Here is a 15,284-nt window from a genome sequence, read left to right on the forward strand (position 1 = left end):
TGAATATTCAGGACTGATTTCGTTTAGGATGGACTGGTTTGATCTCCTTGCAGTCCAAGGGACTCTCAAGAGTTTTCTCCAACACCACAGTTCAAAAGCATCAATACTTCGGTGCTCAGCTTTCTTTATAGAGCTCATGCTCAGGCATGACGTCCTGTTAATGGTACCTTGGGGAGAAGAGAATGGCCCTGGACACTTCTTAAAACAAACAAGACAAACCTACACAGAACACACTGTGTTCTCTTGGGAAGGGATCAGGGGAGTGGCTTCAATCATACATAGGAGACTCCAGGACATGGACACCAAGCATCAGATGGACAGGCCAGCCTTGCTTTTCACTTCTTCCCAGATGTTTAATTAGGATTCACATTTTTCACTGTGCTTCCCCCTAAGGGGCCCTTCTGGAGGCAGCTGGAGATGGTCAAAACCAGACAGGCAGGCACTGGAGTCATGCAGGCTCTAGCTGAGAGACAGACTAGTCTCATCTCCTCCTCCAGCCTCAGTTTTGCACCCGTAGAGGGGGTATGTTATTGTTTAGTTGCTAAGTTGTGTCCGACTCTTTTGTGACCCCATGGACTGTAGCCCGCCAGGCCCCTCTGTCCGTGGGATTTCTCAGGCAAGAATACTGGAGTGGGTTGCCATTTCCTTCTCCAGGGATATTTCCAACCCAGGGATTCAACTGGCATCTCCTACTTGGCAAGCAGATTCTTTACCAGTGAGCCACCAGGGAAGTCCCAGAAGGGGGATAAGAAACCCTATTCCCAAAGTGTGAGAACTCAGTGAGATGATGCCTAATGATGCCTGTGGCTTCTGCTGCAGAGGGTTTCAGGGAAACAGCTCGGCTCTCTTTCCCCTCCTCTGCCTCTATCTGAGGGGGAAAGTGACAGAGAAGATTCCACTAACAACTGCTCACTGCCTTGTGTTTGAGAGGGAGACATATGGCAGCCTCTCCTAACACCACACCAGACGCTGTCATGCCTGGGTGTCACACGTGCGGTCGTGGCCCTCGGGTTCAGAGGCCTGCGCTCCGCGTCCCCCTCAAATGTCCCAGGCTGGGATGGTGAGGGGCAGATGGGAGCAGCCGGGACCCTCGGCGGCCAAGCCATGGTGGGCCACGCGACCATTGCGCAGCGGGAGACGCCCGGGCCTGGGGGCCCCGCTGCTCGGGCCCGACTCGGAGGGCAGGCCTGAGTCGCTGGGCTGCACCTCCACGAACGCCCTCGTGCGCAGCAGCCGGCTGGCCCGCTGGGAGTAGGCCTCCCTGTGGCTCCCCCACGGCGGCGCGCAGAGCTGGGCGCGGAAGGCGGCCTGGAAGCCTCGGCGGAAGTTCTCGTTGAAGTAGCCGTAGATGATGGGGTTGGCGCTGCTGTTGAAGAAGGCCAGCCAGTGGGCGAAGGGGAAGGCGTAGGCGGTGACCAGGTGTAGCTGCGGCTCGCTCAGCTGCCCGTAGTCGATGAGGAGCAGCAGCGCCCAGAGCGGCAGCCAGGACAGCGTGAAGAACAGCGCCACCATGACCAGCATGTGCACCACTCGCGCCCTGCGCCGCGCGCCTCGCCCGCCCTCCCCCGCTGCCTCCTCGCCGCCGGGGCACGCGGGCCCCGGCGCCTGGCACAGCTTGCGGGCGATGCGCGCGTACATGACCACGATCAGCGCCAGCGGCGCCAGGTAGATATGCGAGAAGAGCACTGCCGTGTAGACCTTGCGCATGCCCTTCTCGGGCCAGGCCTCCCAGCACGAGTAGAGCGGGTAGGAGCGGTTGCGGGCGTCCACCATGAAGTGATGCTCCTCGCGCGTGACGGTCAGCGTGACGGCCGAGGGGCACATGATGAGCAGGGCCAGCGCCCAGATAACCGCGATGGTGACCAGCGCCTTCCGCAGGGTCAGCTTCTCGCGGAAGGGGTGCACGATGCAGCGGAACCTGCGGTGATGGAGGAAAAGAAAAGCAGGGGGTCTGGGAGGGTCCCAGGGGTCCCAGGGATGAGCACCAACCCCTGGAGGGCAGAGGGCTGGGGGCTGGCGGGGTTGGGGCACTTCACCCCCACCATTGCACCTTAGGTGGTGTCAAAGAAGGCTCGGGTGTTAATTATGTTCGTTGACAAGCAAATGGGTTTCTCACCTGTAGGGCAATCAGCTCCAAGGCTGGGCTGCCGTGGAACAAGACAAAAGGGTAGGCCTCACAAGAAGTGAATCCTGTTCACGCATTTTGGAGGATAAACTGAGTAGCTGGCAGCTAGCAGTGACTCAGCGGGCAGATTCTGTCCCTGAGTAGGCCGATTGGGTACGTGTATCAAAGAAAACAAATTTTAGCTGTTTATGGCTTCTCCAGAAAACCTTGGGAGTTCAGATGTGGAGTCTTTGTGACAGGTTCTCCCTATATCATCTTAGCCAGCATCCTTCCAACAGTGCCTCCATAGTATCAAGACAGTTCTGCACCATTTCCTCCTTAGGATGTCTCAGCTGTGATTATTATTACACCCTTACTTTACATATGGGATTCAGAGGTGTTAAGTAACTGGCTCAGGGTCACACAGCTAGCTAGTACCAAGGACCAAACTTGAATACAGATTTGTCTTGCACCACTGTACCATATAAACTGGCAGCTGTAAACTTTCACTGTGCATTAGAATCTCCTGAAGCATTTTTAAAAATACCTATGCCCAGTTCTCCTGCTCAAAGATGCCCATCTAGCTTAGGAAAGTCATGGGGCAATTTAAGGGCTAAACTTGTGCTAGAACACAGGCCTAGAGCTGACTCCCAGGCAACGGCTCTTTCCCCTTCACCAAAGTGTCCTGCTCTCCTCCCTCCTATCCTTTCCCCATCTGACAGCACTTTACCCTTCTCCCACAGCTTGTCTCAAGCCTTATTTTCTCAACCTACCTGACTTTGACCTCCTGGTTTCATAACATCAAATAAGGAGCTGCCAGAAAACAAATAATTCTTAAAGCACATAGTACTGGCTCTAAGAGCAGTAGCACTTAATGAATGGAGAACGATCCTAGGACAGACCAGGAAGAGTTCCCAAGGAGATAGGAACTTGAAGAATACCCAGACACCACTGGGAGATGTCATCGTTAACAACGACAACAAAATGAAGACCAGTGAAGGAGGACTTCCCCCAATTACCCAGCTAATTAGCGGCCTTGCAGATGGGGACCCAGTTCTATCTCACCAGCTGCCTTCTTCACTGGGTCACAAAAGACGATTTGATGAGGGCAGAAGTGGAGGGACGCTGAGGACACTAGATTATACGAAGGGTGGAGCTAGTAGTGCCTGAGTTTGGAAGAAGACAAGGAGGAGGGTGTGGGTGTAAAGATGAAATAGAATGCTATTAACTGCTGACATATGGTCTCCATACCAGATAGTATGTATCAGCTTTACAAACAGAAGTTCACTGAAGCCCCCCAGCCAGCCAGTAGGGTATGGACTATTTGACAGGTGATAAAACGGAGGCTCAATGTAGTTAAATGACCTACTCAAGGTCATCCAGCTAGGCAGCCCTCCAACTCACCTGCCTGCCTCCCTTGCTCTGGGATAAGCACCCTTATTGAAAGGGCTCTCAGAGAGGGAGGAGGACCCCCTTGCAACTGGGTCAGTTGTGTTGCTTACAAAGCAAGCTGCTTGGTCCCTGGCTCCATTCTATTTAGCAGACCTACGCTTATCAGAGATTCGGATGGAATCTGAGGCTGAAAGACCAGAAGCGGCAGAAGATGGTGGAGTTGGGGAGTCAGGGGCCAGCAAGGAGGTCTACCACTCAGGAGACAAGGACTGTCCCCAAGCTCCTCTTAGGGCCCAGGGATACCTTTTAAACCTCCTCAGAGGCTGCCTCCAGGTCTTCCAGAAAGAGGTAGCAGTATCCTCTACAGTCCCCCAATTCTAGAGGGCAAGCAGCCCCACCACCCTTCCCTCTGTGGCTCAGGACCACAGACCACAGAGCAGTCTAGCTAGTCTTCCTTCTAGCAGGCGCAGCAGTGGAAACAGCAGCTAGTCCTCATGCTGTGCCCCAGTCAGCCCAGGATAACCCAGCCAGGAACCCTCTCACCTTTCCACAGCAATGGCCACCAGCGTGAAAACGGAAGCAGACACAGACATGCCCTGCACCAAGCCGCTCATCTTGCACGTGGCGTTGTCGAAGGGCCACCCTGCAATGACAGAGGCCACCACAAAGTGAGAGATGCCTCGTCCACAAAGAGCCAGAGGCCTGCAGCCATCTGGGCCAGTCCCCTCTGTGGCTTGTATCTTCCCTCCAGTCGAGCTAGGTTGTCATTCTACCTCTGCTTACGCGCTTCCAGGAGTGAGGAGCTGACTAGCCGGTACCTCTGTGGACAGTCCTACTAGAGACAGCCTTTATACTGACCAGCAATTTTTCTCCATGAGCTTTAGATCCATCCAGCCCTGCCTGGATTTCTGCTCCCATAGCCCAGCTTCAAGTTTTAGGCCAGTAGTTCTCTCCTGGCTGCTCACTAGAATCAACTGAGAGTTTGGAAAAGGATCACTGCCCAGGACCATGTCAGACTAATTACAAACAGAATCTCTAAGGGTGGGACTCAGACCACCCTATTTTCCAAATTGACCCAGGAGATTTAAGTGGCAGCCGAAGTGGAGACCCACTAGGACAGATCCATCCTGACTCACAAGTTGGGGGAGGTTATGAGCCCCTCTAGCCCATCCTACCTGATGTCCTCACTCTGACCCCTGAGCTTCTGCTTTTTCATGAGACCTGGGTCCCACCTGCTTTCAGGACTGGTAGCCAGGTTCACCTCTTGGCTGCCTGAGGCCCTGTGTTGGTAACTACCTGGTGTTTCCAGCCCTCTAGGCCTGGGATGGTCGGGGGGGGGGGGGGGGAGGAGGGCAGCTTGTTCTTGTCTGTTGTGCCTGTGGACAGGAGTCATCTCCCAAGATTGGGGTCTTCTTTCACCAACAGCCTCTGCCATGTTGATTTTCTGTCTGCACCCTTACGAGGTACCAGGCACTGGCCTGCTCAGTCCTCACCCCAGCCCCATTACTGTCTCCTTTTTACAGATGTGAAAATGAAGGGGGAGATTAATTTACAGTCTCTTTGTCTCTAAATCACTATGCATCAGTGCTGAGAGTCTGATCTAGGTGCCAGGGAGTTTAAATGTCATGGAAAGTCAATATCGCTGTAGAGAGCAGATGGAAAAACATGAAAAAATGTTCAAACCTCATTCATAATTAGAAAAACGCAAATGATACTTGCTGTGGAGAAATAGGAGCTCTCAGACATCACTGGTGGGAATGCAAGTCATTACGGTCCTTCTGGAGGGGAACTAGGCAATGCCTAATTCATGCACTTGTCTTTTGATCTAACAATCTCACTGTATTCTGAATATACACCTCTGATGACACAAAATACATATGCACAGGGCTATTCATTGTAGCACTGTTGTAACTGCAAAATATCAGAGAAACTTTAGATGCCCACATTAAGAAGTTGTTGAATAAATAACGGTTTGTACAGATAAAAAAAAGGACTGGCAGACACTACTGTAACCAACTAGTGACCTCATCACACTATTGTTAGCTGGTGAGTGAGCATGCGTGTGTGCACACCTTTATGTGTATGCACATGTGCAGGTGTGTGTGTCTGCATATGTTTGTGTGTGTTTTGGGAAGAAGGATGCTCAGCCTCTGTTTAGCATCCCTGAAAGAACCTGTGATTCAGCTGTGATTAAAGATCCCACCAGGCTTAGCCAGAGGACAGCCAGGGGGAAAGTGGCAGCCCTGGCTTCACTCTCTGGCTTTGTGAGTCCCCCAGCCTCACATCAGCTGTGGCGTGTGGTAGTCCGTGCTCAGCCACATCCAACTCTTTGTGATCCCATGGACTGTAGCCTGCCAGGCTCCACTGTCCATGGGATTCTCCAGGCAATAATACTGGAGTGGGCTGTCATTTCCTCCTCCAGGGGAGCTTCCCAACCCCAGGGATAGAATCTGCCTCCCCTGTATCTCCTGCATTCCAGGCAGATGCTTTATTGCTGAGCCACCTGGGAATCCCAAATGGCACAAGGGGGAGCATCCTTGTGTGGGCTCGAACCACTAGCCTTTCAGTTAACAGTCCAACGTGCTAACCAGCTATACTACAGAGACACCAAAGTCACTCCAAATGGGGCTGTCCAGGCTCTGAATCCTGTTTCTTGGAGCTCTGAGCTCAGAAGCTGCAGGCACAGACCTCTAGGGGTCTCCCCAGCTCTGGAAACTAGTCCTTCCCACCTAGACTCTGTGGCGCCTTACTCTGAAACAAGAAAAGTGAATCTTGGGAGAAGGTAGATGATAGTGGGATCCTTCTTAACGTTTTTAGATACTGGGTGGGAATTTAGAAGTCAAGTGGCCTAGTTCTGCTTGAATCCCTCTACCAGATCCCTGCTAAACAGCCGGCCAGTCCCCACTTAGACACTCCCAGTGACAGGGAGCACAATACCTGTAGGCAGGAACCCTTTTTTGGTGGAGAACATCTCAAATTAGTTTTTAGGTCCCTATTCAGAGGAAACCTGCCTCCTTACCACTTCTTCCTGCTGGTTCTAGTTCTGCCCAGAACTAGATGGGAGCTACCTGGGAGAGTAGGACTGAACGGTGCAGTGGTTAGAAATACAGATGTAAGAATGTGGGACTTGACACTTAGTTGTATAAACTACAGAACCACCCCTTAATCACTCTGAGCCTCAGTTTCCTCATCCATCAATTGGGGATAACAATAATGCATACTTCATTGGATTGTTGTGAGGATTAATTAAAATAATTCAGGAAGAATAAGTCACACAAAGCCTGGAACAAAGCAGATGATTAATTCATTGTATCTATTATTTCTAGTCTAATCCTCTCATCCGTAAGACTGGGGAGTTTGAGACAATGGCACCTTGGCCAGGAGACCAGGCCAGCCATGATTTCAGGGGGGAGCTGCCTACTCACCAGTGATGAGGTTGTCCACAAGGGTGGTGGGCATGCAGAAGATGCCCACCAGCAGGTCGCTGATGGCCAGGTTGAGGATAAACATGTTGGTAACGGTGCGCATGTGCCGGTTCTTGAGCACGATGAAGCAGACCAGGGTATTGCCCACCATGCAGAGGAGGAAGATGAGTACGTAGGCCACAATGAACATGGCAGCCACCGGGGAGGAGTGCTGGTAGTAGGAGGAGAAGGTGAGGCTTGCAGCCGGGGTGGCCTCAGCAGCACTCCCATTCTCGCTTGGGGGCCAGCTGCTGTTGGAAGGCTGGGAGGGCTCCCCTAGGTGCGAAGGAGCACATAGGTCAGGATCTTAGGTGAAGAAGAGATGACTGACTTCTCACCACTGGGAGATCCTTCTGTGCTCCAGACCCTGACCATGCCCAGCACCTGGGCATGAGCTCAACCCCAATTGCAACTGGATTCACCGATCCAAGACTTTCAACTCACAGCCACTCAGACCCTGATCTCACACCTCCCAACCCACTTGTCCCACCTCTCCTTTCATTTCCCAATGTTGGTCCCTCCCCATCTGCACACAGTTCCAACTGTACTGGATCCAGGCTCCATACTTCTCAGCCCTGCTCTCTGCCCCAGAGGCTGACCTCTCGGGAACCTATGTCAGCCAGGTTCCCTTGCTCTCTGGGTCTTTTTTTTTTTTTTTTTTGGAGTACAGTTCATTTACAGTGTTGAGTTTCTGCTGTACAGCAAAAGTGAGTCAGTTATACATATTTAAATATATGGGCTTCCCTGGTGGCTCAGAGGTTAAAGCGTCTGCCTGCAATGCAGGAGACCCAGGTTCGATCCCTGGGTCGGGAAGATCCCCTGGAGAAGGAAATGGCAACCCACTCCCATATTCTTGCCTGGAGAACCTCATGGAGAGAGGAGACTGGTAGGCTACAGTCAAAGGGGTTGCAAAGAGTCGGACACGACTGAGCTACTTCACTTTCATATATATATATATCCACTCTTTTTTAGATTCTATTCCCTGCCTTCCGGTTTTTTAACTGGGTTTCAGCCAATGGGAGGCGCTGAAGGAGACTGAAGGAGTGGAGGAGAGGTCAGCATATTCATCTCCTGAGTCCCTCCCTGCCTGGACAGGTCTGTCCATGGGGCTGTCTTTATGGGTGCAGCTCTGGCTGGGTAGCTCCTCTTCCACACTCCAGTTCCTGCAGGGCTGCAATGACAAGGTTCCCCCTCTGCAGCGACAGCTTCCTGTGGTTGCCGGTCCCTGTGTGTGTCACTGTCCCATGCTGGTTCTCTTGCCCTCCTCTCCCTGCTGTCAAGTCTCTCTACCAAACTCTCTTCAGTTAAACCCTTCCTGAGTGCACCATCTGTTTTCTCCTGCGATCCTATTATACCCTCAATATCTTTGACGTCCCTGCTCATCATCGCCACAGACTTTAGTTGTGGAAGAAAAGAAGGCGGTAGAGGGAGGAAGTCTAAAAGGGGACTCTGAACCAGGGCTGAGGATCAAAGGCACACGTTCAATTCTTCAGACCATCCAAAGCCAAGGCCACCACCCATCCTTCACCTTCTCCCATCGTGGTATCAGCTACTTCATTTGCACAGCTTTTAGCCAAGAGTTTCCTTATCTACTGGGCTTCCCTGGTGGCTCAGATGGTAAAGAATCTGCCTGCAATGTAGGAGACTCAGGTGCAATCCCTGGGTTGGGAAGCTCCCATGAAGGCAACCCACTCCAATATTCTTGCTGGGAGAATCCCATGGACAGAGGAGCCTGGCAGGATATAGGGGTCGCCAAGAGTCGGACATGACTGAGCAACTAACATTTTCACTTTTCCATGTCTGTTATTTGATCCAATCCTTCCTGCTGTCTCATGAGGTAAATAGGTTAGGTATTAACCCCATTTGAAATGGCAGGACTGTGATCAGAGAGGTTCCCAGACCCGCTCAAGAGAACACTAGTCTCTGCAGCTGAGTTGGCGTGGTTCTGTGTCTCTAACGTGTCTCAAGCTTCAGTGTGTGTTTCTCCAGGCACCTTTGGAAGGAGTGGCTGAGTGTCCGACCACAGCTCTTCTGGGAAGTCATTAGTTGTGGTGACTCATGATATTGTCTTGTAAACTCTCCTCCTGCTTTCCTCTGGGACTGAATGGGGCCTGTTCCGGAGATCAGGCGTCACTGGGGAGTCTTCTGTTGCATACAGAGCTCAGCCACTGACCTGGAGGCCCACAGGAGGCCTGGGACCAGAGACTAGAAAGACCCTGGGGTCTTTCCAGACTAGACCTCCCCTGGCACGGTGGGGCCACAGGGACCAGCAGGTGCAAGGGCGAACTCGGGTCACAGGCGAAGGGTCTGCCAGTGGAGGAGGAGACGCTGGAAGTGTTGGGCGCACAGTGAGAGAAGGAAATGATACTACTCTGCTTAGGCCCTTCAGGGGCATCCAACTGTACCGAAACATCTTTATTTTAATATGACAAACATGTACGAGAGAGAATGTAAGAGTGAACATATATGAGTATATAGTTTAATGAACCATGACAAGAGGGAATATGAAGAATCTCCAGCGGACATTATTCACCTTCAACAATTGCTATCTCAAGGCCAATCTTGCTTCATCCATACCCACACCTCTCCTTGGATGATTTTGAAGCACAATCTTCTCTTTTGTTCATAAATATTTCAGATTGTGTTTCTAAAATATAGGACTCAAAAAATCCATAACCCAGTGTCAAAATTAACCATTGTGTCACAATATTAGCAATTATCCAGCATTCAAAATTCCCTCATTGTTAGATGTCGTAACTAATTTATTTTTTACTGAAGGATTTACAGAATTTTTAAAATAACTGGTTTGTCTGAGTGAGGATCCAAATGAGATTTCCATTTCTATTATGTATCATTATGTGCCAAACCACCCCAAAATCTAGTGACATGACACTGTGGTTTAGCCATCTGAGTGGCCCTTGGGATCATATAAATGTCTGGGTCATTTGTCTGTAGAATTTCTCGCAGACTGGATTTTGCTGATTGCCCCCTCTTGATGTCATTTTACACATTCTGCTGTCTGTCTGCTGTATTTCCTGTAAATTACAATTAGATCTAGAGGCTTGATCTGATTATGTCTGGTGGACTCTCTCTCTCTCTCTTTTTTTTTTCTTTTGGCGGCAGCTTGCAGAATCCTGGGCTGCAGTAGTGAAAACCTGGAATCTTAACCACTAGGCTACCAGGGAACTCCCTGGTGGTCTCTTTCTTAATGCTAAGGTTGAACAGTGGGCTTAAGTGATGTCAGCTTGATCCCTCCTCTATCAAGTTTCCCACTAGCTTTTCACCAATGTTTTCAGCAGGAGCCACTAACTGTTGCCTAGACTCCTTGCTGCTGCTGCTGCTGCTGCTAAGTTGCTTCAGTCGTGTCCAACTCTGTGCAACCCCATAGACGGCAGCCCACCAGGCTCCCCCATCCATGGGATTCTCCAGGCAAGAATACTGGAGTGGGTTGCCATGTCCTTGCATCTGATATACAACCCAAACTCCTTGCTGCATGGTCTAATTCCTGTTGCCACCGATCTGCCCTCATCCCCCTGCTACTCTCCTCTTTGTCCTTTGTGCTCTGGTCCCCTTGTGATGCCTCCAATGCACTCTTGCTCTTTCCAATCTCAACGCCTTTATCTCTTCCTAGCCCCTCTGCCTTTCCCCTCCTTTAGCGTTCAGCTTAAATACTGTCTTCTTGGAGAAGCATGACCTGATTATTTCATTTAGGTGCCCACTATTGTCTCTCATGGCATCTTGCTTATTTCCTTCCATCTGCCAATATTTTCTTTGCTCCCAGGTTTATTGGATTTTTTTTCCTCCAACTTTGAAAATCAGCTCCTGGAGAGGAAGGATCTTTTCTTCCTCATTGATGGGAAAATATCCTCAGCATCTCATCAGGGCCTGATCATTGTGTTAATAAATGGTTTACTAAATAGTTGTTAGGAGGATAAATACGTGTATGAAGAGAAAAAAGAAGGAGAGGCGGATCCTGATGTCAGGTGACAGGGTCCTGCTAAAGGCTGGCATTGCTAGTGTTGAGAGGCCTTTTCCAGGGTCCTCTGGAAAGAACCCCCACCACAGTCTGTTGGAAACCTCCTTAGCTAGCTCATTCTTGCTGAGCCTCAAAATCAACCTGAATAACTTGGGGAAATCTGTGGGTGTGGATGAGTAGAGGAAATTGTCAAAACCTGCCCAATTAAATTCTAGCCTGTGTGTTTGCCCCACTGCCTTTCACTTGGATTCAAGGGACTGCTTAGTAAGCTGATATTCCAAAGGCTGGCCCTGAGAAGTGTCTGGGAGCAACCCTGCCCATCCCTGGACCCTTGGCTGAGCCTGAGCATCAGTCTCTACACTTAGGACAGTTTCCAGCACTGTAGACTGATTTATTCTCAATTTAGTTAAACTCCTTTCTATTCCTGGCAATTCCCCTGGCTGGTGGTGAGATGGGTTGGAGGCAGGCAGGCTTCCCACCCCATCTGGACCTGATACCTGAAGCTGGAGACCTCATTAACACCTGGACTTGTCCTTCTGGGGATCTGCCTGGTGCCCTTGTGGATACATTACAGCCTGTGAAAATTTCATCCACTGGACCCAACTATGCCATTCCCCTTTCCTCCAGGGCACTCTGATGATCTCAGAGATTAAGCTCTGAGCCACGGAAAGTCTGGGGCCAGAGAAGATGAGGAAGCCCTGGTTCTCAGTGTGTAGTCCCTGACCAGCAGCATCAGCATCACTTGGGACTTGCTAGATATGCAGTTTCTCAGGAATCACCCCTGATCTAGGGAACCAGAAACCCAGGTATGTCTGTTTTAATGTATCTTCCCCATGATTCCAATGGACACTCCAGTCTGGGAACCACGGAGCTGAAGGTCTTGGCCCAAAGACCCTGGAGGTAGTGGATGCATATAGACTGGTAAGTCCCAGCTCTCTTTTCTCCTGACTTCAGGTAATAGACAGAATATTTGTGTCTCCTCAAAATTCATACTCAGTGTGATGGTATTTGGAAGTAGGGGCTTCAGGAGGCATAGCTGACCCTTGAAAAATGCATGGGGTGGTTCGGGGCTCTGACTCCTGTGCAATCAAAAATCCAAATATGACTTTAAATTCAGCTCTGAATATAAAATTACAGTCAGCCCTGCGAATCCATGGATCCGGATTCAACAAGCCTCAGATCGTGTAGTACAGTTCAGTTCAGTTGCTCAGTCATGTCCGACTCTTTGCGACCCCATGAATCTCAGCACGTCAGGCCTCCCTGTCCATCACCATCTCCTGGAGTTCACTCAGACTCACGTCCATTGAGTCAGTGATGCCATCCAGCCATCTCATCTTCGGTTGTCCCCTTCTCCTCCTGCCCCCAATCCCTCCCAGCATCAGAGTCTTTTCCAATGAGTCAACTCTTCGCATGAGGCGGCCAAAGTACTGGAGTTTCAGCTTCAGCATCATTCTTTCCAAAGAAATCCCAGGGCTGATCTCCTTCAGAATGGACTGGTTGGATCTCCTTGCAGTCCAAGGGACTCTCACATCCATACATGACCACTGGAAAAACCATAGCCTTGACTAGACGGACCTTAGTCAGCAAAGTAATGTCTCTGCTTTAGAATATGCTACCTAGGTTGGTCATAACTTTTCTTCCAAGGAGTAAGGGTCTTTTAATTTCATGGCTGCAGTCACTATCTGCAGTGATTTTGGAGCCCCCAAAAATAAAGTCTGACACTGTTTCTACTGTTTCCCCATCTATTTCCCATGAAGTGATGAGACTGGATGCCATGATCTTCGTTTTTGGTTTTTTTTTTTTTTATCTTCGTTTTCTGAATGTTGAGCTTTAAGTCAACTTTTTCACTCTCCTCTTCCACTTTCATCAAGAGGCTTTTGGATCCTCTTCATTTTCTGCCATAAGGGTGGTGTCATCTGCATATCTGAGGTTATTGATATTTCTCCTGGCATTCTTGATTCCAGCTTGTGTTTCTTCCAGTCCAGCATTTCTCATGATGTACTCTGCATATAAGTTAAACAAGCAGGGTGACAATATACAGCCTTGGCATACTCCTTTTCCTATTTGGAACCAGTCTGTTGTTCCATGTCCAGTGTAGTACAGTAGTACAGTAGTATGCATCTATTGGAAAAAAAAACTGTATAAATGAAGCAGTGCAGTTTAGACTCATGTTGTTCAAGGATCAAATCTGATTAGGTCAGAAGGACAAGCTCTCTTGAATGGGATTAGTGCCTTTATTTTAAAAAGACCTCAGAGAGCTCCCTTGTCCCATCCACCACATAAGGACACAGGAAGCTGTGTATAAACCAACAAGAGGATCCTCATCAGACACTGGATCTGTACCTTGATTTTGGGCTTTCCAGTCTCCAGATCTGTAACAAGTCAATTTCTGCTGTTTAAAAGCCACAAGGTGGCGCAGTGGTAAAGAATCTGCCTGCCAAGGCAGGAGACAGCAAGAGATGGAGGTTTGATCCGAGTCTGGGAGATCCCCTGGAGTAGGAAATGGTAACCTGCTCCAGTATTCTTGCCGGAAAAATTTCATGGACAAGAGGGGCCTGGCGGGCTACAGTCCATGAGATCGCAAAGAGTTGGACACAACAGAGCGACAGAGCACGCACACAGGCATAAAAGCCACCCTGCTGCTTGCTGCTGCTGCTGCTAAGTCGCTTCAGTCGCGTCCGACTCTGTGCGACCCCATGGACGGCAGCCCACCAGGCTCCCCCGTCCCTGGGATTCTCCAGGCAAGAGTACTGGAATGGGGTGCCGTCGCCTTCTCCAAAGCATGAAAGTGAAAAGTGAAAGTGAAGTCGCTCAGTCGTGTCCGACTCTTCGCTACCCCATGGACTATACAGTCCGTGAAATTCTCTACGCCAGAATACTGGAGTGGGTAGCTTTTCTTCTCCCCAGGGAATCTTCCCAACCTAGGGATCAAACCCAGGTCTCCTGCATTGCAGGCAGATTCTTTACCAGCTGAGCCACAAGGGAAGCCCCAAATGGAGATAAGCTCACACTTACTGAAAAGAGTGAGATAATACATGAAGAAAACTTGACACAATGCGGGACACACCACACTCAGTGTGTAACTCAGCAGCAGCTGGGCTGGTGGTATTAAACTGCACAATGGACCCGAGGGTAATATTTTATAGTACTCTTGTTGTGGGCCTCCCTGAAAAGCCTGGAAGATGTGTGAGAGAGAAAGCAACACCAAAATGAAGGTCCAGAGCACGGAATCCAGCTGGGTACTCCACCAAGTTCTAATGACTGCATCGTTAGCGCCACCTACTGGTCTGCCCTGGTACCACACAGAACTCAGCTCTAGATTGAGTTCGTTCAGTTCAGTTGCTCAGTCGTGTCTGATTCTTTGTGACTCCATGAATCACAGCACACCAGGCCTCCCTGTCCATCACCATCTCCCGGAGTTCACTCAAACTCCCGTCCATCGAGTCGGTGATGCCATCCAGCCATCTCATCCTCTGTCTTCCCCTTCTCCTCCTGCCCCCAATCCCTCCCAGCATCAGTCTTTTCCAATGAGTCAACTCTTCACATGAGGTGGCCAAAGTATTGGAGTTTCAGCTTTAGCATCATTCCTTCCAAAGAACACCCAGGGCTGATCTCCTTTAGAATGGACTCGTTGGATCTCCTTGCAGTCCAAGGGACTCTCAAAAGTCTTCTCCAACACCACAGTTGAGAAGCATCAATTCTTTGGCGCTCAGCTTTCTTCACAGTCCAACTCTCACATCCATACATGACTACTGGAAAAACCATAGCCTTGACTAGATGGACCTTTGTTGGCAAAGTAATGTCTCTGCTTTTGAATATGCCCTAGATTAGAGACCCAGTTATACCATTATGACCAACCTAGAGCCTCGTAGGCTGCAGTCCATGGGGTCGCTAAGAGTCAGACAAGACTTCACTTTCACTTTTCACTTTCATGCACTGGAGAAGGAAATGGCAACCCACTCCAGTGGTCTTGCCTGGAGAATCCCAGGGATGGCAGAGCCTGGTGGGCTGCCATCTGTGGGGTTGCACAGAGTCAGACTGAAGTGACTTAGCAGCAGCAGCAGCAGACAGCATATTAAAAAGCAGAGACATTACTTTGCCAACAAAGGTCCATCTAGTCAAAGCTATGGTTTTTCCAGTGGTCATGTATGGATGTGAGAGTTGGACTATAAAGAAAGCTGAGCGCCAAAGAATTAATGCTTTTGAACTGTGATGTTGGAGAAGAGTCTTGAGGGTCCCTTGGGCTGCAAGGAAATCCAACCAGTCCATCCTAAAGATCAGTCTGAATGTTCACTGGAAGAACTGATGCTGAAGCTGAAACTCCAATACTTTGGTCATCTGATGCAAA

At 49.9% G+C, this 15,284-nt stretch overlaps 1 protein-coding gene and 1 non-coding gene across 2 annotated transcripts; one reads left to right on the top strand and one right to left on the bottom strand.

The window, feature by feature from the left end:
* Window positions 1-332: 332 nt before the first annotated feature.
* NPFFR1 (neuropeptide FF receptor 1) lies at window positions 333-8,498 on the bottom strand. The gene is made up of 4 exons (XM_069571537.1): window positions 8,489-8,498; window positions 6,922-7,236; window positions 4,040-4,139; window positions 333-1,918 (listed from the first exon to the last, which is right to left on the bottom strand). The coding sequence occupies exons 1-4, from the start codon at window positions 8,496-8,498 to the stop codon at window positions 1,039-1,041; spliced, it is 1,305 nt and encodes a 434-aa protein (XP_069427638.1). The 3' UTR covers window positions 333-1,038.
* On the top strand, window positions 7,702-7,773 carry TRNAC-GCA (transfer RNA cysteine (anticodon GCA)). The gene has a single exon. It is a non-coding gene; the product is annotated as a tRNA-Cys (tRNA).
* Window positions 8,499-15,284: the final 6,786 nt, after the last annotated feature.

This window comes from Ovis canadensis, chromosome 25 (genome assembly GCF_042477335.2).
Source record: "Ovis canadensis isolate MfBH-ARS-UI-01 breed Bighorn chromosome 25, ARS-UI_OviCan_v2, whole genome shotgun sequence".
Classification (NCBI taxonomy): Eukaryota; Metazoa; Chordata; class Mammalia; order Artiodactyla; family Bovidae; genus Ovis; species Ovis canadensis.